Source organism: Notolepis coatsorum, assembly GCF_963971535.1.
Source record: "Notolepis coatsorum genome assembly, chromosome: 4".
In the NCBI taxonomy this organism is placed as follows: domain Eukaryota; kingdom Metazoa; phylum Chordata; class Actinopteri; order Aulopiformes; family Paralepididae; genus Notolepis; species Notolepis coatsorum.
Genome location: NC_140168.1, coordinates 123,581,238 through 123,604,510, shown reverse-complemented (window position 1 = coordinate 123,604,510; position 23,273 = coordinate 123,581,238). Strand labels below are relative to the sequence as shown.

General features: G+C 42.4%; 2 protein-coding genes across 2 annotated transcripts in view; both read right to left on the bottom strand.

Annotated features, from left to right (window-relative positions):
• Window positions 1–2,965: 2,965 nt before the first annotated feature.
• Window positions 2,966–8,874, bottom strand: LOC311227330 (ribonuclease kappa-like; the record flags this gene model as incomplete). Its single annotated transcript, XM_084312935.1, has 3 exons — window positions 2,966–3,312; window positions 6,337–6,466; window positions 8,792–8,874. 3 exons carry the CDS (start codon window positions 8,872–8,874, stop codon window positions 3,295–3,297), a joined length of 231 nt encoding a protein of 76 aa, XP_084169061.1. The 3' UTR covers window positions 2,966–3,294.
• Window positions 8,875–17,530: 8,656 nt separating this feature from the next.
• Window positions 17,531–23,273, bottom strand: part of ache (acetylcholinesterase (Yt blood group)) — a gene marked incomplete at its 3' end in the record, with an annotated part of 153,635 nt that continues 147,892 nt past the window's right edge. The window contains exons 9-10 of the mRNA XM_084312093.1: window positions 17,991–18,068; window positions 17,531–17,613 (exon numbers count right to left, since the gene is read on the bottom strand). Coding sequence (XP_084168219.1) covers window positions 17,531–17,613; window positions 17,991–18,068 — 161 coding nt within the window. The remainder of the gene's footprint in view (window positions 17,614–17,990; window positions 18,069–23,273) is intronic.

Below are 23,273 nucleotides of genomic sequence, written 5' to 3'. Positions count from 1 at the left end.
CGGTTTGCAGTAAGACCTCTGGGAAACAAGGCAAAACGGGAAGTAGATCTCACATTTATCACTTTTATCTTCGTCGATGGTGAGAAATGTTGACAATAAAGTGTTTCTACTGTGTGTCCTAAGACTGGAGAGGCTGTGTTTGTATATATTTCCATTGTCCAAAATGTTTTCGGTAAGTTAATCCTAATTGAAAAGCACCATAATAAACAGCAAACATTTGTACTATTGCTCTCTTGAATGTCTTAAGTTCACCTTTAGAGATTTGCTGATAGCAGCAGTATCTTGTATAATGATTTATTTAAAAAACACAAGCAACTTGTGCCCTTATGAGGATAAGCGCTCAATGAAGAAACCCACTCCCATTGCCAAAAGAAAGTTCAACATGCCTATAAATAATTACACTACACATGTATTAGGTGGCCCATAATGGCCCCCAAACAGCATTGCCAACTTCAACAGACCCGTAGCCCCTTTGATGTGAGCTCCAGGTATTGACAATACCTATGCTACATACCCTACCACATGACCCCTAATGTGTAGATATATACTACATACCCTACCACACGGCCCCTAATGTGTAGCTAGATGCTACATACCCTACCACACGGCCCCTAATGTGTAGCTAGATGCTACATACCCTACCACACGGCCCCTAATGTGTAGATAGATGCTACATACCCTACCACATGGCTCCTAATGTGTAGCTAGATGCTACATACCCTACCACACGGCTCCTAATGTGTAGCTAGATGCTACATACCCTACCACACGGCCCCTAATGTGTAGCTAGATGCTACATACCCTACCACACGGCCCCTAATGTGTAGCTAGATGCTACATACCCTACCACACGGCCCCTAATGTGTAGCTAGATGCTACATACCCTACCACACGGCCCCTAATGTGTAGATAGATGCTACATACCCTACCACACGGCTCCTAATGTGTAGATAGATGCTACATACCCTACCACACGGCTCCTAATGTGTAGATAGATGCTACATACCCTACCACACGGCCCCTAATGTGTAGCTAGATGCTACATACCCTACCACACGGCCCCTAATGTGTAGATAGATACTACATACCCTACCACACGGCCCCTAATGTGTAGCTAGATGCTACATACCCTACCACACGGCCCCTAATGTGTAGATAGATGCTACATACCCTACCACACGACCCCTAATGTGTAGATGCTACATACCCTACCACACGGCCCCTAATGTGTAGATGCTACATACCCTACCACACAGCCCCTAATGTGTAGATGCTACATACCCTACCACACGGCCCCTAATGTGTAGATGCTACATACCCTACCACACGGCCCCTAATGTGTAGATGCTACATACCCTACCACACGGCCCCTAATGTGTAGATGCTACATACCCTACCACACGGCCCCTAATGTGTAGATGCTACATACCCTACCACACGGCCCCTAATGTGTAGATACTACATACCCTACCACACGGCCCCTAATGTGTAGATAGATGCTACATACCCTACCACATGGCCCCTAATGTGTAGCTAGATGCTACATACCCTACCACACGGCCCCTAATGTGTAGATAGATGCTACATACCCTACCACACGGCCCCTAATGTGTAGATGCTACATACCCTACCACATGGCCCCAACATGTAGATAGATGCTTATACTGTAAACAATATTTTATGTTAGCGACAGTGTATTGTATACCAATACCAATACAATATTTTGTTTTTTTGTATACTGCTATGTCAATGATTATACTCGTCTTTGTATATTTCAGAGTGATGGTACATATTGTTAATAAAATGGATACACGTTATGTTGCATCATGGGTTGTTTGTATATATGTGAAGCATATATAATGTATAAATATGTATTTTTACTCATTAAAAAAAGACATACAAACTTCTTACTCAGAATAAATTTTTAAGGCACTATGTAAGTATAGACAAGAGAAAGCTATGAAGTAGTGAACATTATTTACCCGTTTACTGCAGCAGATTGTAAAAAGGCACTGTGATTGGCATTGATTTCTTTGCTCCTTTTTTTGTGCTAGTTTAGTCCATTGAAAGATAGAGAAACACCAAGTGTTCAATGGGCGCACTTGATCAGAATCATAAACATTTTCAAACTTTGTACACAATATAATAGAGGCCTTGCACAGAATGTCTGTGTAGTTGTCGTTCTTCCAACAACTAACTATTGGTAACCACTTTTGAAAGAAAATACCTCATTTCTGTGCAGTAACACTGGGAAAACATGACAGTACTGTTCCACTGTGGCTTGTTTACAAGATACAGTATTATTATTAAATTTCTGTTGCTATATTTCTCATAAATCAACACATAGCACATGTCATCTCTTACATGGAGGACAATGCATTCTAAACATTCTGTGAAAAACCTCTATAGATTAAAGGTTTTGGCAAAACAAGACAATACTGTTTTTCTGTCGTCATTTCTCTCTTCCAATTCTGACAAGACAGGAATGTGAAGGAGCACAATTCATAACAATTCATTCAGAATCTGGAGCAAGAGGTAAAGATAACATGGAGCTCACTTTGCTCTCGCCGTTGAATGGGAAGGGTAAGGCATTCGTGGCTGAGAAAGATCTCTGCCATCTCGATCTTAAATACACAAATAGTTGACAAAAATGTGCCACAATTCATTTAGACGAGCGTGACTGTTGGTTTCTGAGGAAGATGGTTTATTGGCATCGGAGGAAGATGGTTTATTGGCATCGGAGGAAGATGGTTTATTGGCACTCTTCTCATTGGCTTCTTCCACTGTCTAGCGTCCTCATTTCCTGTTCACTTTTCGATGAGGAGGGTGTGTGTGTGTCTGTTTTAGGGATGCACCGATACTGGTATATTCTAGGCCAAAATAAGGTCATTGATATCAAGAGAATTTCCCTAATACTAAAACCCTATAATGAAGCATATATATATATATATCAAAGCAAAGTGACTTGATATTCTGCATATTTTAACACGTTATATCCATCTAATGTAGAAAATAACGGATTAGGTCTATATCGCCATCCTTTTTGTCCAGTGACCCCAAACCGATGGTTCGAGTCTATACTGTTGAGCACAAAACGGATCGGATCGGTACTCCATCGACAGGCCTCGTTATCAGCATGGAAAAGGTGGCATCGGTTCATCCCTAGTGTGTGTAAGATCTTTGAGGGTAAGGACATTTTTTTTTTAAAAGGAACATGAAAGAACTTTCTAGACAATCTGAACAGAGCCTCCAGTGTGAGGTGTTGCTGTGTCCCCTTGAGTCCAGCAGGGGGCCCTAGTGCACCAAATACTCCTAGATGAGACAGACAAGACCACAAGCATGGGGGGGAATATATAATTATTTACTTAATCTTAATTACAGTATAATAATAAATCACTTTCATGGATGTTCTTAGAAAAGTAAATGCACTATTGATCCCTGAGTGCATTGTCACATAATAAGATGATAGGTAGGCTACTCTATGTATAATAATAATAAAACTTTATTTGTATAGCACTTTTCATACAGAAATTGCACTTCAAAGTGCTTCACAGCAGTAGAAAATACAGGCATAAGCGAGCATAAAAAAGATAGAGGTAGCACAGTGTTTCACATTATGATCTAGCATCCCAATAGGCCTCTCTGTTTATGGTTTCATTCAGTAATAAAAATAACAAAATATGCATTATGTAAATAAATACACTATGGAACAAACATTTAGAGGTACACCGACTATCTAATCATAATGGGAGCTGATCTGCAGATAGTTTCACGCCATGTGCGTAATAAAATGTTGCTGGTGGCGGTGGGGAAAAGCAATATTTGAGGTCAGTGAAAATTATACTGAAACTGCAAACTGGAATTTCTTTTTATTTTATTTTTTTTAATCCTCTTTTTCTCCGCCTGATTTTCCATGCTTTTTCTCCCCATCCCAATTTAGTCGTTATGCCAATTCCCCCCCTCCCCTACCTGGTTGTTGTGCGCATGTTCCCCCTACCGGTCGGTACAAGGGAACCCTGAAGTCTACCACATGCTTCCTCCGACACATGCGGAGACAGCCAGCGGCTCTCTTTTCACCTGGCAGCGAGGACTCTCATTGGTGAAGTGTAACGCGTGGGAGGTCACGCTGCCTTCACCATTTCCTGCCTTTCGCTGAGCAGGCGCCCAGACCTGACCACAACGCCAGATTACCACCCACGACTTCCCTCCCGCTAACTCAGCCAAACAAGTTAGTATGACGATCGGCCCAAGCCGCAGTGGAAGGTGGAACTTTGACAAAGAAAATAACCTAATATTGTTCCTGTAACAGACCCAGTCGGCTGGACGACCATAAACTGAGAGGTACTCGGGGTCGGAGCTCGTTTTCACTGATCTACTTAAAGGAACACGTCAACATTTTGGGAAATTAGCTTACCGTCTTCTCCAGAGAGAGACAAGAAGATAGATACCAGTTTCCTCTCTGTGCGTTCAGTAGAAAGCTACAGTATCTGGCTGCACGTTAGCCTAGCTTAGCACAAGGAATGGAAGCGAACAACTCTTCCGAAGGCTACCCGTCACTGTCCGCTTTCATTCATTGTGCTAAGCTAGGCTAACATGCAGCCAGATACTGTAGCTTTCTACTGAACGCACAGAGAGGAAACTGGTATCTATCTTCTTGTCTCTCTCTGGACGCACAGAGAGGAAAAACTGGTAAGCGATAAGCTAATTTCCCAAAATGTTGGCGTGTTCTGAATATAATAATGACGAAAAATAAACAGGGTAGGGTAGTGCACCTTGTTGTGTTGTGTATCCTGTTTATTTTTCGTCATTATTATATTCAGAGTTAATTATATTGTTTACACTGTCTTTCTTCTAATATAACCCTGCCCATTCCCAAATCATATTCAGAAAGTATCACAGAGACTTATATTGACCGCGGAATTAGTTATTATTAGTAAGACACAACATTTCCGTAGTAATTGACCACCAGACTCTTTCTCTTAAGGCATTAACTGGGTTAATTAATATAAATGTTATATTGTAACTGTCTAGTTACACATTGGTTCCGAAACATGTATGTTCCAGTCTGCAATTTTGAATCTGAGAGAGCTCTGGTCAGCGAAGCCGGCGCCGTTCGCGAATCGCAACCTCCATGTTTTGGGGCTATTCATCAGAAAACTCGGATCCCGATTCGGCTCCCATCCGTCGGTCAAGAACTGGCGGTTTTCAGCCTCTCTCTCTGGAGCTTAACGGAGTTTCGAGTTTGGGATTCACCGTGTTGAATGGGGCGTCTGAACTAAGCGAGGACCTCATGCGCGGCGAAGAATGCGGAAGCGCCCTTGCACTCTTCCGCTGTCATTAAGCAACACGCGACCTGCTCATCGGGAGCAGTTAGTGTTAAGTGTCTTGCTCAAGGACACTTCGACACGCTGCCGTGAGGAGCCGGAGTCTAACGGGGAACAGTCTGGTAGACGGCCGCTCTAGCTCCTGAGCCACTGTCGCCCCCCAGTGGCTACAGAGTATATATTAGTACTATGCAGCTTGATTTGGCGGATTTTTTATTTAAAAAATGTATTCATGGTCGTAAACAATGAAAATGTGCTTTTAAACATTAAAAGAACAAGCCAACGTTATGGCAAATGCGCTTACCGTCTTCTCCAGAGTCAGACAAGAATATACATACAAATTTCCTCTCTGTGCGTTCAGTAGAAAGCTATCCGGCTGCAAGCTAGCCTAGCACAGCACAAATGAATGGAAGCTGATATGGACCACTAGCCTAGCTGTTGGCCAAAAACACCTCTCCTGGAGTTTTAAGATAGAGGCTAGTGGTCCGTATCTGCTTCCATTCATTTCATAGCATGCAGCCACTGAACCCACAGATGGGCCTTTCACACCGTGTGCCGGAGCCGGTTCCCCAACGTGATCTCGAACCGGCCGGCACGTTCACACCGGGAATAATTGGTTCGGAACATGAAAAATCGGTGCTCGGTGTTTTCTTAGAGGGCCGAACTAAAGCCTCCGTCATGTTGTGAACCAATTATTACCCGTGTGAACGCGCCGGCCGGTTCCAGATGACGTTCGGGAACCGGCTCCGGAAACTGGTCTCTATCTTCTTGTCTGACTCTGGAGAAGACAGTAAGCACATTTCCCATAATGTTGTTGTGTTCCTTTAATAGCTAATAGCAGTAGCCAGCCATACAACCAGTTAAAAAGAGAAGGAAATTAGACACCTAGGGAAGAGAAACAAGAATCTTTGATAGTTATATCCATCCCTAATAAAAATGTTGGGGGAGGGGCTTCCCAGTCTCCTAATATAACAGTAAATCATCACCTCGTCGTCAGAATAAAAGCACTAACCTTGCGCTTGTTGAGTTTGACTTGGCAGAAGGAGAAGAGGCCCACCACCAGGTAGGCGCCTGCTGCTATGAAGCAGTTGTAAGACACCTGGTCATACAGGCGGTAGATGTTCCCAAGTGCTTTAATATTACTGTGGAAGGAAGAAAGAGAGAAAGAAAGAAAGAAGAGAGAGATTAACTGTGCAGTTAAATCAATCATATTCATCTGAAATATATCAGAAGAAACTGGGCCCCCACTCCAGCTGGAGTTAAACAAACGTGAAACAATGGAATATCGTTGAAGTAACTAGATTGTGCGTGCTGTGTGTGACACACCTAAATGGAACATCAATTACACCTGTATTTACCCTGCAATGACATGTCAAAATGGCAGCTGTGAAAAGGGGCCTTTTTTGGTTGTAAAGCAGCTGTTAGCAGTTACTTATTTATTTTTTAGGTACATTCAAGATATACCACTGTACTGTAGCCATTTGGTTTATACACTACACACCTAATCCCTATTTTACCATTAATATGATAGAATATTATAATACAAGCATGCATAAGTGCTTTGGGAATTTTCTTTAATAAAATAAATATGTGTGTGTGTGTGTGTGTACACTTTAAAGAAGAGATTACAGAATAGATAATAGGGCAGGGCCTTGAAACAAATTCAAAATCAATCAACACATTAAGAGTTATGATCTAAGTATTGCTAACTTTCAAGTATAAATTCAAAATGCACCAAAACTGGAGGAAAAAGGGTTTCATGACAACAGCAGAGGATGGTTCTCCTACAAGCAGGACACTCTAGAGCAGGACTGAACAGCTATGGCTGACATCTGTCCACTCACCTACCACGTGGCATCTGTGTGTGTGTGTGTGTGTGTGTGTGTGTGTGTGTGTGTGTGTGTGTGTGTGTGTGTGTGTGTGTGTGTGTGTGTGTGTCATCATAGGAGTGTGACATTGCTGAGGCTATTCCTCCACTGAGTCAGATACCCAGAGACAGTCAGAAAATTACCCCTCTCTGTGTGTGTGTGTGTGTGTGTGTGTGTGTGTGAGTGAGTGACTGGGTGAGTGAGTGGTAACAGATTTATGGGACATCACTGGTATTACTCATACTGGTATATGTCAAGACACATTTCTTAACACCAATCCAGCAATAACATTAAAGAAAGCCCATGGCTGCTAGTACATCTCAGACCAGGGCTAGATTAAAGAAAGCCTGTGGCTGCTACTAGTACATCTCAGACCAGGGCTAGATTAAAGAAAGCCTGTGGCTGCTACTAGTACATCTCAGACCAGGGCTAGATTAAAGAAAGCCTGTGGCTGCTACTAGTACATCTCAGACCAGGGCTAGATTAAAGAAAGCCTGTGGCTGCTAGTACATCTCAGACCAGGGCTAGATTAAAGAAAGCCTGTGGCTACTAGTACATCTCAGACCAGGGCTAGATTAAAGAAAGCCTGTGGCTGCTACTAGTACATCTCAGACCAGGGCTAGATTAAAGAAAGCCTGTGGCTGCTACTAGTAAATCTCAGACCAGGGCTAGATTAAAGAAAGCCTGTGGCTGCTAGTACATCTCAGACCAGGGCTAGATTAAAGAAAGCCTGTGGCTGCTAGTAGTACATCTCAGACCAGGGCTAGATTAAAGAAAGCCTGTGGCTGCTAGTACATCTCAGACCAGGGCTAGATTAAAGAAAGCCTGTGGCTGCTACTAGTACATCTCAGACCAGGGCTAGATTAAAGAAAGCCTGTGGCTGCTACTAGTACATCTCAGACCAGGGCTAGATTAAAGAAAGCCTGTGGCTGCTAGTACATCTCAGACCAGGGCTAGATTAAAGAAAGCCTGTGGCTGCTGCTAGTACATCTCAGACCAGGGCTAGATTAAAGAAAGCCTGTGGCTGCTACTAGTACATCTCAGACCAGGGCTAGATTAAAGAAAGCCTGTGGCTACTAGTACATCTCAGACCAGGGCTAGATTAAAGAAAGCCTGTGGCTGCTGCTAGTACATCTCAGACCAGGGCTAGATTAAAGAAAGCCTGTGGCTACTAGTACATCTCAGACCAGGGCTAGTGTGCAACGTTGTATTTTGACGAGAGGACACTGAGGTGGATTGATGCAAAAAGCCCACCTATTCCAGGGTCATGCATTTCTACAAATACTTGGTTTACCAGTTTGATTGAATTGATTGAAAAGTTTATTAACAGATTGCAGAATGGGTACAGTACAGTACAGCTCAATACATACAATTGTTAAGGGGATGCAGACTTTCGTCTTGTTTACATCAGGGTCCCCCATTTTCAATTCATCATAACATATATGACATACATGACATACAGATAGACAGTACTGCTACATCTATACATTTATGACATATCAGATTTGCAAATACAGTACCGTTTGTACTGTACGGATGATATTCTCAGTGTTGTTGTTGTTGTTGTTGTTGTTGTTGTTGTCTATTGGGGGGACTTACTCCTCTCCCTTGAAGTCTTCTTCAGTCACAGGTACATCCTCGATCAGCACCGCTGAATGTAGTTTGAAGAATATTCCCAGCATTGCCTAAACGAGAGAGAGAGAGAGAGAGTAAGAGTGAGAGATTAAGAGTGAGAGAGTGAGAGATTAAGAGTGAGAGAGTAAGAGTGAGAGAGAGTGAGATATTAAGAGTGAGAGAGAGTGAGATATTAAGAGTGAGAGAGAGTGAGATATTAAGAGTGAGAGATTAAGAGTGAGAGAGAGTGAGAGATTAAGAGTGAGAGAGATATTAAGAGTGAGAGAGAGTGAGATATTAAGAGTGAGAGATTAAGAGTGAGAGATTAAGAGTGAGAGAGAGTGAGAGATTAAGAGTGAGAGAGAGTGAGAGATTAAGAGTGAGAGAGATATTAAGAGTGAGAGAGAGTGAGATATTAAGAGTGAGAGATTAAGAGTGAGAGATTAAGAGTGAGAGATTAAGAGTGAGAGAGAGTGAGAGATTAAGAGTGAGAGAGAGTGAGAGATTAAGAGTGAGAGATTAAGAGAGAGTGAGAGATTAAGAGTGAGAGAGAGTGGGAGATTAAGAGTGAGAGAGAGTGAGAGATTAAGAGTGAGAGAGAGTGAGAGATTAAGAGTGAGAGAGATATTAAGAGTGAGAGAGAGTGAGATATTAAGAGTGAGAGATTAAGAGTGAGAGAGAGATTAAGAGTGAGAGATTAAGAGTGAGAGAGAGTGAGAGATTAAGAGTGAGAGAGAGTGAGAGCGTAAGAGTGAGAGTGAGAGATTAAGAGTGAGAGAGTGAGATATTAAGAGTGAGAGAGAGTGAGATATTAAGAGTGAGAGAGAGTGAGATATTAAGAGTGAGAGAGAGTGAGAGATTAAGAGTGCGAGAGAGTGAGAGATTAAGAGTGAGAGAGAGTGAGATATTAAGAGTGAGAGATTAAGAGTGAGAGATTAAGAGTGAGAGATTAAGAGTGAGAGAGAGTGAGAGATTAAGAGTGAGAGAGAGTGAGAGATTAAGAGTGAGAGAGAGTGAGAGATTAAGAGTGAGAGATATTAAGAGTGAGAGAGAGTGAGATATTAAGAGTGAGAGATTAAGAGTGAGAGAGAGATTAAGAGTGAGAGATTAAGAGTGAGAGAGAGTGAGAGATTAAGAGTGAGAGAGTGAGAGATTAAGAGAGAGTGAGAGATTAAGAGTGAGAGAGAGTGAGAGATTAAGAGTGAGAGAGAGTGAGAGATTAAGAGTGAGAGAGAGTGAGAGATTAAGAGTGAGAGAGATATTAAGAGTGAGAGAGAGTGAGATATTAAGAGTGAGAGATTAAGAGTGAGAGAGAGACTAAGAGTGAGAGATTAAGAGTGAGAGAGAGTGATAGATTAAGAGTGAGAGAGAGTGAGAGCGTAAGAGTGAGAGAGTAAGAGTGAGAGAGTGAGAGATTAAGAGTGAGAGAGAGTGAGATATTAAGAGTGAGAGAGAGTGAGATATTAAGAGTGAGAGAGAGTGATATATTAAGAGTGAGAGAGTGAGAGATTAAGAGTGAGAGAGAGTGAGAGATTAAGAGTGAGAGAGATATTAAGAGTGAGAGAGAGTGAGATATTAAGAGTGAGAGAGAGATTAAGAGTGAGAGATTAAGAGTGAGAGAGTGAGAGATTAAGAGTGAGAGAGAGAGTAAGAGTGAGAGATTAAGAGTGAGAGATTAAGAGTGAGAGAGTAAGAGTGAGAGAGAGTGAGATATTAAGAGTGAGAGAGAGTGAGATATTAAGAGTGAGAGAGAGATATTAAGAGTGAGAGAGAGTGAGAGATTAAGAGTGAGAGATTAAGAGTGAGAGATTAAGAGTGAGAGAGAGTGAGAGATTAAGAGTGAGAGATTACGAGTGAGAGAGAGTGAGAGATTAAGAGTGAGAGAGAGTGAGATATTAAGGGTGAGAGAGAGTGAGAGAGTAAGAGTGAGAGATTAAGAGTGAGAGAGAGTGAGAGAGTAAGAGTGAGATATTAAGAGTGAGAGAGAGATTAAGAGTGAGAGAGTGAGATATTAAGAGTGAGAGAGTGAGATATTAAGAGTGAGAGAGAGTGAGAGATTAAGAGTGAGAGAGTGAGATATTAAGAGTGAGATAGAGTGAGATATTAAGAGTGAGAGAGAGTGAGATATTAAGAGTGAGAGAGAGTGAGAGATTAAGCGTGAGAGAGAGTGAGAGATTAAGAGTGAGAGAGATATTAAGAGTGAGAGAGAGTGAGATATTAAGAGTGGGAGATTAAGAGTGAGAGAGAGATTAAGAGTGAGAGATTAAGAGTGAGAGAGAGTGAGAGATTAAGAGTGAGAGAGAGTGAGAGAGTAAGAGTGAGAGATTAAGAGTGAGAGATTAAGAGTGAGAGAGTAAGAGTGAGAGAGTGAGATATTAAGAGTGAGAGAGAGTGAGATATTAAGAGTGAGAGAGAGTGAGATATTAAGAGTGAGAGAGAGTGAGCGATTAAGAGTGAGAGAGAGTGAGAGATTAAGAGTGAGAGAGATATTAAGAGTGAGAGAGAGTGAGATATTAAGAGTGAGAGATTAAGAGTGAGAGAGAGATTAAGAGTGAGAGATTAAGAGTGAGAGAGAGTGAGAGATTAAGAGTGAGAGAGAGTGAGAGAGTAAGAGTGAGAGATTAAGAGTGAGAGATTAAGAGTGAGAGAGTAAGAGAGAGTGAGATATTAAGAGTGAGAGAGAGTGAGATATTAAGAGTGAGAGAGAGTGAGAGATTAAGAGTGAGAGAGAGTGAGAGAGAGTGAGAGATTAAGAGTGAGAGATTAAGAGTGAGAGATTAAGAGTGAGAGAGAGTGAGAGATTAAGAGTGAGAGATTACGAGTGAGAGAGAGTGAGAGATTAAGAGTGAGAGAGAGTGAGATATTAAGAGTGAGAGATTAAGAGTGAGAGAGAGTGAGAGATTAAGAGTGAGAGATTAAGAGTGAGAGATATTAAGAGTGAGAGAGAGTGAGATATTAAGAGTGAGAGATTAAGAGTGAGAGAGAGTGAGAGATTAAGAGTGAGAGAGAGTGAGAGAGTAAGAGTGAGAGATTAAGAGTGAGAGAGAGTGAGAGAGTAAGAGTGAGAGATTAAGAGTGAGAGAGAGTGAGAGATTAAGAGTGAGAGATTAAGAGTGAGAGAGAGTGAGAGATTAAGAGTGAGAGATTAAGAGAGAGTGAGAGATTAAGAGTGAGAGAGAGTGATTAAGAGTGAGAGAGAGTAAGAGAGTAAGAGTGAGAGATTAAGAGTGAGAGATTACGAGTGAGAGATTAAGAGTGAGAGAGAGTGAGAGTTTAAGAGTGAGAGATTACGAGTGAGAGAGAGTGAGAGATTAAGAGTGAGAGAGAGTGAGAGAGTAAGAGTGAGAGATTAAGAGTGAGAGAGAGTGAGAGATTAAGAGTGAGAGATTAAGAGTGAGAGAGATTAAGAGTGAGAGATTAAGAGTGAGAGAGAGTGAGAGATTAAGAGTGAGAGAGAGTGAGAGATTAAGAGTGAGACAGGCGAGCAGTGAGACAGGCGAGCAGTGAGACAGGCGAGCAGTGAGAGGTGTGCAGTGAGACAGGTGTGCAGTGAGACAGGCGAGCAGTGAGACAGGCGAGCAGTGAGACAGGGAGCAGTGCGACAGGCGAGCAGTGAGACAGGCGAGCAGTGAGACAGGCGAGCAGTGAGAAGTGTGCAGTGAGACAGGTGTGCAGTGAGGCCCCTAATGTGTAGCTAGATGCTACATACCCTACCACACGGCCCCTAATGTGTATAGATACTACATACCCTACCACACGGCCCCTAATGTGTAGCTAGATGCTACATACCCTACCACACGGCTCCTAATGTGTAGCTAGATGCTACATACCCTACCACACGGCTCCTAATGTGTAGATGCTACATACCCTACCATACAGACCCTGTGTCACTAAGCTCTGGCCCCTGACATACAGACCCCCGTGTCACTAAGCTCTGGCCCCTGACATACAGACCCCCGTGTCACTAAGCTCTGGCCCCTGACATACAGACCCTGTGTCACTAAGCTCTGGCCCCTGACATACAGACCCTGTGTCACTAAGCTCTGGCCCCTGACATACAGACCCCGTGTCACTAAGCTCTGGCCCCTGACATACAGACCCCCGTGTCACTAAGCTCTGGCCCCTGACATACAGACCCTGTGTCACTAAGCTCTGGCCCCTGACATACAGACCCTGTGTCACTAAGCTCTGGCCCCTGACATACAGACCCTGTGTCACTAAGCTCTGGCCCCTGACATACAGACCCTGTGTCACTAAGCTCTGGCCCCTGACATACAGACCCTGTGTCACTAAGCTCTGGCCCCTGACATATAGACCCTGTGTCACTAAGCTCTGGCCCCTGACATACAGACCCTGTGTCACTAAGCTCTGGCCCCTGACATACAGACCCTGTGTCACTAAGCTCTGGCCCCTGACATACAGACCCTGTGTCACTAAGCTCTGGCCCCTGACATACAGACCCTGTGTCACTAAGCTCTGGCCCCTGACATACAGACCCTGTGTCACTAAGCTCTGGCCCCTGACATATAGACCCTGTGTCACTAAGCTCTGGCCCCTGACATACAGACCCTGTGTCACTAAGCTCTGGCCCCTGACATACAGACCCCCGTGTCACTAAGCTCTGGCCCCTGACATACAGACCCCCGTGTCACTAAGCTCTGGCCCCTGACATACAGACCCTGTGTCACTAAGCTCTGGCCCCTGACATATACATTTTTCAATGTGGCCTTCCTGCAAATAAAGTTGAGTATCCACGATCTACGGTAAATCACAGTCTATGTATTATTATTTTACAGCCTGCCACTGTGGGAAACACTGCTATTACAGTATGAATGACACAGCAGTCATTTTTCGCTATTACGCTACGCATGCTGCTACGGGGATCTCCAGAGTCTAGTATCTAGGCTTATTTGGTTCTCTAGAGGGAGCACCTCCCGTGTGTCCCAACAGCTTCTCCGTCAGGCTGTTGGGAAGGGTGAGGTCCAGCGGCCGCTTGCCACCTGAGTTCCTGAGGGCGGGGTCTGCCCCGTGCTCCAGCAGCACGGACACCAGCGCGGGACGGGAGAGGCGGGCGGCGACGTGCAGAGGGGAGGAGTCACCGTCCACACTGCTGTTCACACTGGCACCTGAGAGGGACAACAGGATCAGAGTACATTTAAAGGAACACACCAACGTTATGACCAGAGTCAGACAAGAAAATAGATACCAATGTCCTCTCTGTGGTAACTGGTCCATATCCAATTCCATTAATTTGTGCTAAGCTGGGTTAGCTTGCAGACAGATAGCTTTCTACTGGAAGCACAGAGAGGAAACTGGTATCTATCTTCTTGTCTGGTTCTGGAGAAGACGGGAAGCGCATTACCCATAATGTGTTCCTTTAATAACAAACTCAGCAAGACCGACGGCTTCTCAGTTACAGTGGGTGACAATATTGTTGATTAAGAGTGAGAGAGAGTGAGAGATTAAGAGTGAGAGATTAAGAGTGAGAGAGAGTGAGAGATTAAGAGCGAGAGAGAGTGAGAGATTAAGAGTGAGAGAGAGTGAGAGATTAAGAGTGAGAGAGAGTGAGAGATTAAGAGTGAGAGATTAAGAGTGAGAGATTAAGAGTGAGAGAGAGTGAGAGATTAAGAGTGAGATATTAAGAGTGAGAGATTAAGAGTGAGAGAGTGAGAGATTAAGAGTGAGAGATTAAGAGTGAGAGAGAGTGAGAGATTAAGAGCGAGAGAGAGTGAGAGATTAAGAGTGAGAGAGAGTGAGAGAGAGAGAGATTAAGAGTGAGAGAGAGTGAGAGATTAAGAGTGAGAGATTAAGAGTGAGAGATTAAGAGTGAGAGAGAGTGAGAGATTACGAGTGAGAGAGAGTGAGAGATTAAGAGTGAGAGAGAGTGAGATATTAAGAGTGAGAGAGTAAGAGTGAGAGATTAAGAGTGAGAGAGAGTGAGAGAGTAAGAGTGAGTGAGAGAGAGTGAGAGAGTAAGAGTGAGAGATTAAGAGTGAGAGATTAAGAGTGAGAGAGAGTGAGAGATTAAGAGTGAGAGATTAAGCGTGATAGAGAGTGAGAGATTAAGAGTGAGAGAGTGAGAGATTAAGAGTGAGAGAGAGTGAGAGATTAAGGGTGAGAGAGAGTGAGAGAGTAAGAGTGAGAGATTAAGAGTGAGATAGATTAAGAGTGAGAGATTAAGAGTGAGAGAGAGTGAGAGATTAAGAGTGAGAGAGAGTGAGAGAGTAAGAGTGAGAGATTAAGAGTGAGAGAGTGAGAGATTAAGAGTGAGAGAGTAAGAGCGAGAGAGAGTGAGATATTAAGAGTGAGAGAGAGTGAGAGATTAAGAGTGAGAGAGAGTGAGATATTAAGAGTGAGAGAGAGTGAGAGAGTAAGAGTGAGAGATTAAGAGTGAGAGAGAGTGAGAGATTAAGAGTGAGAGAGAGTGAGAGATTAAGAGTGAGAGAGAGTGAGAGATTAAGAGTGAGAGATTACGAGTGAGAGAGTGAGATATTAAGAGTGAGAGATTAAGAGTGAGAGATTAAGAGTGAGAGAGAGTGAGAGATTAAGAGTGAGAGATTAAGAGTGAGAGAGAGTGAGAGAGTAAGAGTGAGAGATTAAGAGTGAGTTAACCCGCTGTCGCGTGACAGTGAAAGGGTTAACCCGCTGTAGTGTGGGAGGGAGGGAGGGAGTGGAGGGAGTGGAGGGAGGGAGGGAGGGAGTGGAGTGGAGGGAGGGAGGGAGTGGAGGGAGTGGAGTGGAGGAAGGGAGGGAGGGAGGGGAGTGGAGGGAGGGAGGGAGGGAGGGAGGGAGGGAGGGAGGGAGGGAGGGAGGGAGGGGAGCTGCCGCGGTAATGATTTGTTTCCTTGCCGTCCAGTGAAAGGGTTAACCTTCTGTAGTGTGGTAGTGAAAGGGTTAACATGCTGTCGTGTGGCAGTGAAAGGGTTAACCCGCTGTAGTTTGGCAGTGAAAGGGTTAACCCGCTGTAGTGTGGCAGTGAAAGGGTTAACCCGCTGTAGTGTGGCAGTGAAAGGGTTAACCCGCTGTCGCGTGGCAGTGAAAGGGTTAACCCGCTGTCGCGTGGCAGTGAAAGGGTTAACCCGCTGTTGCGTGACAGTGAAAGGGTTAACATGCTGTCGTGTGGTAGTGAAAGGGTTAACCGTCTGTAATGTGGCAGTGAAAGGGTTAACCCGCTGTAGTGTGGCAGTGAAAGGGTTAACATGCTGTCGTGTGGCAGTGAAAGGGTTAACCCGCTGTCGCGTGGCAGTGAAAGGGTTAACCCGCTGTCGCGTGGCAGTGAAAGGGTTAACCCGCTGTTGCGTGACAGTGAAAGGGTTAACCCGCTGTAGTGTGGCAGTGAAAGGGTTAACCCACTGTAGTGTGGCAGTGAAAGGGTTAACCCGCTGTTGCATGGCAGTGAAAGTGTTAACCCGCTGTCGCGTGGCAGTGAAATGGTTAACCTGCTGTCGTGTGGTAGTGAAAGGGTTAACCCGCTGTCACGTGGCAGTGAAAGGGTTAACCCGCTGTCACGTGGCAGTGAAAGGGTTAACCCGCTGTAGTGTGGTAGTGAAAGGGTTAACCTGCTGTCGTGTGGTAGTGAAAGGTTAACCTTTTGTCGTGTGGTAGTGAAAGGGTTAACCTGCTGTCGTGTGGTAGTGAAAGGGTTAACCTGCTGTCGTGTGGTAGTGAAAGGGTTAACCCGCTGTCACGTGGCAGTGAAAGGGTTAACCCGCTGTCGTGTGGTAGTGAAAGGTTAACCTTCTGTCGTGTGGTAGTGAAAGGGTTAACCTGCTGTCATGTGGTAGTGAAAGGGTTAACCTGCTGTCGTGTGGTAGTGAAAGGTTACCGGTTCGATTGCCGCTCCTCCCGGGCAGCGTGTCCAAGTGTCCTTGAGCAAGACACTTAACCCCTAATTGCTCCCGATGAGCAGGTTGGCACCTTGCATGGTCGCCTCCGCCGTCGGTGTGTGAACGCCTGAGTGAATGGGTAAAATGTGAGGAACAAATTGTAAAGCGCTATATAAATGCAGCCATTTACACACACACGCACGCACGCACACGCACGCACATATGTTTTTTCTTATTGTAAAGCGCTATATAAATGCAGCCATTTACACACACACACGCACGCACGCACACACAGGATGTAAACAAGACGAAAGACTTTCTCTGGTCTGCATCCCCTTAACAATTGTATGTATTGAGCTGCAATATTATAGAATATCCATTCTGCAATCTGTAAATAAAGTTATCAATCAATCAATTTTTTTTTTCTACACTGGTTAAGCGTAGGCACTGTTCGAAGTTGGTTAAGGTTAGAGTTTGTCTTAGAGCGTGACGGCAAGTTCTTTCGACGGTTAAGCTTAGGCCTCATTCGAAGTTGTTAGTGCTATACAAATAAAGTTATTATTATTATTAGAGTTTGTGGGGGACCCCGATGTAAACAAGACCAAAGTCTGTCTCTGGTCTGCATCCCCGTAACAATTTTATGTATTGAGCCGTACTGTACTGTACCCATCCTGCAATCTGTTAATAAAGTTGTTTTCAATAAATCAATCGATTAACCATTTTTTTTTTTTTTTTAACAAAAAGGGCAGGAAAAAATTACGCAGCTTAAACAGAGCCCAGCCCCATCAGATTTTCATTTTTTTTTTTTTTTCGTCCGTTTCCTTTAACCCCAATGTACCAAAACATTTACATTGACAAAGTGAGTGATGGAGAGACACTCACTCACTCACTCACTCACTCACTCACCATATGATGTTCCAGTTCCACTCTGTCTGAAGAAAGACCACCACTTGAATCCTTGTCTGTCCACAGCTGCTGCTGCTGAAACATCACACAACAACATGTACATGATGTAATCAATAGTAGTAGCCCATCTATCAATTGTACATGATGCAGCATTTATGTCTACTAGTAATGACAGACAGACAGACAGTGTGTGTGTGTGTGTGTGGGACTAATGAATGGGGACCATGTGCTGCTCAGTCATCACATACTACTAAACACATCTAACTACACAACAAAACGTGTTCATATCTCCTAAATAATCATCTGCAATCATAGATAACACTGTGGAGGACAAAAGTTTAGCCAAAATGACACAGAAAGGCACAAGATGAGGATAGATTGGACTGGATGGATTAGCTGGTTCTTCTTGAGGGAGGGAGGGAGCCTGCAGGTAAATTTCACTTCCTGTTTACCGATGATGATGATGCCACAGGCTGCTGTCACTGACATGACCTCACTTCCTGTCTCATCCTGCTGCTGCTGCTGGGATTCTATGCAGAAACACAATATATTGCTTAGAAAAGACTACTTCTACTTGAACTTAAAGAAGTGGATACACAAGTGGATTCCATGTTTAAATACAGATCAGGCAGGCTCTATTGGTCTGTTCTGTTCTTGAAGCAGGAAGCACAACACAACACGGTTTGACACAAGTATCCATTTATTAAACACAATAGACATCCTAATATCAGATTAACATTTCATAATTGTAATTTATTTCTCATAACAGAGCATGATGAAACTCTTAAGTCACCTAGTTCATTTGAAACAACGGTTAGAATCTTAAAATAGATAAAATGTGTCCTACAGTATGTAGACTATTCTTTTTTTCTTTAATAATACATCCACAGAGCTTTTATAAAATATCGCTCCCCCCCCCCCCCCCCCCCTCAAATAATTATTGATTCGTGAATTTGTATCATTTAACTGGAAAATCCATGTTTCAATATAATTTTTTTTTTAAAAGATCCCGTCCTCAGAGACGTTGTTCTGGAGACAGAGAAGAACTTTAGTATTATTCCCTCCCGAATGATGATGTTTTAACCACCGAGTGTCTCTGATCAGATAGAAGTGTCGTTTATACTGAAGCTCAAACAAAACAACAACACACATCAATATGGCCACAAGGTGGCGCCAAAAGACTGAACAAGCTGCAGTTTGGTGTCACCGGTGAACCTCTGCACGGCATCAGAGACACGCGGCCTGCCTGCCTGCCTGCCTGCCTGCCGCTCTGTAGAAACTACACCTACTGAGAAACACAAGAGTTCTCATATATATATATATACTACAGAGGAAATGATTAATAAAAAATAAGAATAGAGACAAGGGGGGGGGGGGGGGGTCATTGATTGATTGATTGATTGATTGATTCTATACTTCCCTGCGTTATTCTCCATCTCTCTCTCTCTCTCTCTCTCTCTCCCTCTCTCTCTCTCTCTCTCTCTCTCTCTCTCTCTCTCCCTTATCAGTTTCTAGCTGCGACCAGCAGCTCTATATGGTTGGTTGGTTGGTTGATCCACATTAGTGTCCCCAGCCTCTCTCTAGCGGCCACAGTTTTTCGCCCTAGGAGGCTGAGGTCAAGTGTGTGTGTGTGTGTGTGTGTGTGTGTGTGTGTGTGTGTGTGTGTGTGTGCGTGTGTGTGTGTGTGTGTGTGTGTGTGTGTGTGTGTGTGTGTGTGTGTGTGTGTGTGTGTGTGTGTGTGTGTGTGTGTGTGTGTGTGTGTGTGTGTGTGTGTGTGTGTGTGTGTGTGTGTGTGTGTGTGCACTGTAAACCCGAATAAGTTTCCAGAACTTAAAAAAATTGAGGCCATCCCATGCCTCAATTTGTTTAAGTTGATAAACTCAAATGTTTTCAGTTGGCTAAGACTTACAATTCTCAGTTAAGGCAACTCAAATATGGTCTGTTACTGTGACTTAAGGTTCTCAGTTAAGTCAAATCAAATATGGTCAGTTACTCTGACTTACAGTTCTCAAGTGGAGTCAACTCAAATATGTTCAGTTACTGTGACTTACAGTTCTCAGTTAAGGCAATTCAAATATATTAAGTTACTGTGACTTAAGGTTCTCAAGTGGTGTCAACTCAAATATGTTCAGTTACTGTGACTTACAGTTCTCAGTTAAGGCAATTCAAATATATTCAGTTACTGTGACTTAAGGTTCTCAAGTGGTGTCAACTCAAATATGTTCAGTTACTGTGACTTACAGTTCTCAGTTAAGGCAATTCAAATATATTCAGTTACTGTGACTTAAGGTTCTCAAGTGGTGTCAACTCAAATATGTTCAGTTACTGTGACTTACAGTTCTCAGTTAAGGCAATTCAAATATATTCAGTTACTGTGACTTAAGGTTCTCAAGTGGTGTCAACTCAAATATGTTCAGTTACTGTGACTTACAGTTCTCAGTTAAGGCAGTTCAAATATGTTCAGTTACTGTGACTTAAGGTTCTCAAGTGGTGTCAACTCAAATATGTTCAGTTACTGTGACTTACAGTTCTCAGTTAAGGCAGTTCAAATATGTTCAGTTACTGTGACTTAAGGTTCTCTAGTAGAGTCACCTCAAATATGTTCAGTTACTGTGACTTAAGGTTCTCAAGTGGAGGCAACTCAAATATGTTCAGTTACTGTGACTTAAGGTTCAACCTTAAATCCATGTGATTAAGTTAACAGAACTCAACGACATTGAGGCCATCCCATGCCTCATTTCTTTTAAGTTAATCAACTCAAATATTTGCAGTTACTATAACTTAAGGTTCAGTTTTAAAATCCATGTGAATAAGTTAACAGAAAAATAACTACACAAGCACATTCTATCAACTTCAAACAACTCTTTTATTTTTTTCTATTCAAAGAGTATACATATATAATCTGTATGTTAGCAATGTACAATAACACTGTAAACACCGTACACTGTTTTTGGACTATATATGTTAACAATCCCCTTTTTTTGTATGCATTTAGGAGGTTTTGTTCTTCATCGAAACTATTTATCTTACAAAAACATTGTGTTACAACTTCAAACTCTTTATATTTATTTCTATTCAAAGAGTATACATCTATTTATCTTACAAAAACATTGTGTTGCCCTCTCCAACATTATGGCAATGTTAAAATTGAAAATATATATATATAGAAAATATATATAGAAAATAAATACATGCATGTTATAACATGTACATACAATGTAATGTATATTACACATTTAATCCCTCTGGTCACAATAGTGTAATAATGTTTGTTATAAGGCTCTGAAAATGTTACTGAATGATGTATCAATGTATTTCCAGCAAATATTGAAATAATAAAGGGTCTCAATATGTGCAGTGCACATGACCAGAGCCGTTTACATCCTGGCTGAATTACTCAAATTTGTATAGTGTGGTCATAGAATGAGCAAACATGTTGACGGCAACTATTGTGACCGTTGGGATAACACAGTGTATCTATGTACAGTACAGAATAAAATGTATAGATTATCTGAAAATTGTCAATCCGCTTGGCACATGTAAAATTCACAAACGTTGTGCTGTATATTGGGTCCTGCCAATGTGGAACCAAAATACCAATCCACATTACATGCTATACAGCTGGCAATACTGTTAATAGTGCACATACGTACATATGGAAATGCAGCTGCATATATTTGCTCCATGATGTATCATGGAACAAGATGGTGTTTTCATTGAAAGAGTTAGTCAGAATGTCAGAGGCACCATCCGTCATTTAGAGCAGGCTATGTTTGCAGAATGATAACTAGAACACTACAGTACTCTGTACTAAGAACACTATACAGTACACTAACTATACTGCCCTGTCAAGGCAGACCGCAGTAACTTCCAAACAGTGAAACTGAGAAAAATGGCTTTAAGGTTTTTTGACTTGCCATCCAAAATGTGTTATAGGTAGATAGATGATAGTACCCAGATTTAACATGTATTAATGAAGTAATCTTTAGGCATACAAAAATATGACGTAGTTATTTTAATTAACCCCAAAAAAGCAGATACTGCACTCTGCTGCACGATTTCCTTAAATAATTATACAGGTAATGTACAGGCAAAGTGCAGTAACTTCAAATGCAATGTTGTTTTCCCTCCAGCTTTCATAACTTCACCTAGCCATTTTATTTGGATCATCATCATTCCAATATATTCAGGTATTAAATTTCATTTTCAAAATGGCTAGGTTAAGTTATGAAAGCTGGAGGGAAAACAACATTGTATTTGAAGTTACTGCACTTTGCCTGTACATTACCTGTATAATTATTTAAGGAAATCGTGCAGCAGAGTGCAATATCTGCTTTTTTGGGGTTAATTAAAATAATTATGTCATATTTTTGTATGCCTAAAGATTACTTCATTAATACATGTTAAATCTGGGTACTATCATCTATTTACCTATAACACATTTTGGATGGCAAGTCAAAACACTTTAAAGCCATTTTTCACTGTTTGGAAGTTACTGCGGTCTGCCTGGGTTTTGAGTGTGATTTTGTAGTTACTGCAGTTTTTAAAACCCCATATCTCCAAAACTGAGCGACATTAACATCTGAAACTTGGTCACAAGATAAAACATTTATTGACAAGGTCAATTTCACTCATAACTAAATTTTTACTTTTTTCAAGTTACTGCGGTTAGCCCTTGACAGGGCAGTATACTACTGCCTACAAGGTCTCAAGGATACAGTCCCACTCTCAGCATACAAGATCGATGGTCTGCTGCTGCTGACTCCCAAGCGATTCATTCAAGTGAAACGGAACTGAGTCCAGCTAATGGTGAATAGTTATTTTATTAATCAATTATTGTGTCTTTATTCACTCTAGTTGTGTAATTGACCAGTTCATATTCTGTATAAGTTCATATTCTGTATATGTTAATAATAACGCTTCTGTGTTGCGTTTATGGCTCCTGGTATATCGCCTTGTACTCTGTACTGAGAACACTAACTCTACCACTGCCTACAAGCAATGGAAGCAGTCAGAGCAGAGTGGCATTTATGCCCATTGCCTCCTATTGTTCCTCGAGAAACAAACGTTTGGGACTTGGATGTTGCCTTTGAGATTCTGATAAACTCTTTCAACTCTAAAACTTACTTGGATGAAATTACAATAATGCCAGCTATAGACTGTTAAGAAAATTCGAACTGTAAAACTCTCAAATGTAAACATATTACATAAAAAATAAAGAACAAGGTACATTGAGTAGTTTGGACCTATTGGCTGAACATCTGCAAAGTAGTACAGCAACTTTTGAAGGTATTATTTTGACATGACAAGACATTTCAGATGAGTTTCTATAGACACACTTTTGAGGTGTTGGTAAGTGCTTTGGGGTAGTGCATAGATTAGTCCAAACATTACAGGAAGGAATCACCAAATCTGGGGAGGCTGATCATGATATGACTTTCAATGACAATAGAGATTGTCACAGGCTGGTAGTGAACTGGACTTGCGTCATGATCACTGATTACAGTAAGGAATAGAAACTCATCTGAAAGAAGGATGTGGGGTGAGGTATTAATTTCCTTGTCATGTCAAAATAATACCTTCAAAAGTTTAATGCAAGAGCGGTCAGGTGACGTAGCGGAGATTGCGTTCGTCACCAACGCTGGAGACACTGGATTCGCGTGTTCGAATCGAACTCCCTGCGTTGTCACCAGCTTGGCTGGCCGTTCACACTAATACAATTTGGCAGTATTAGG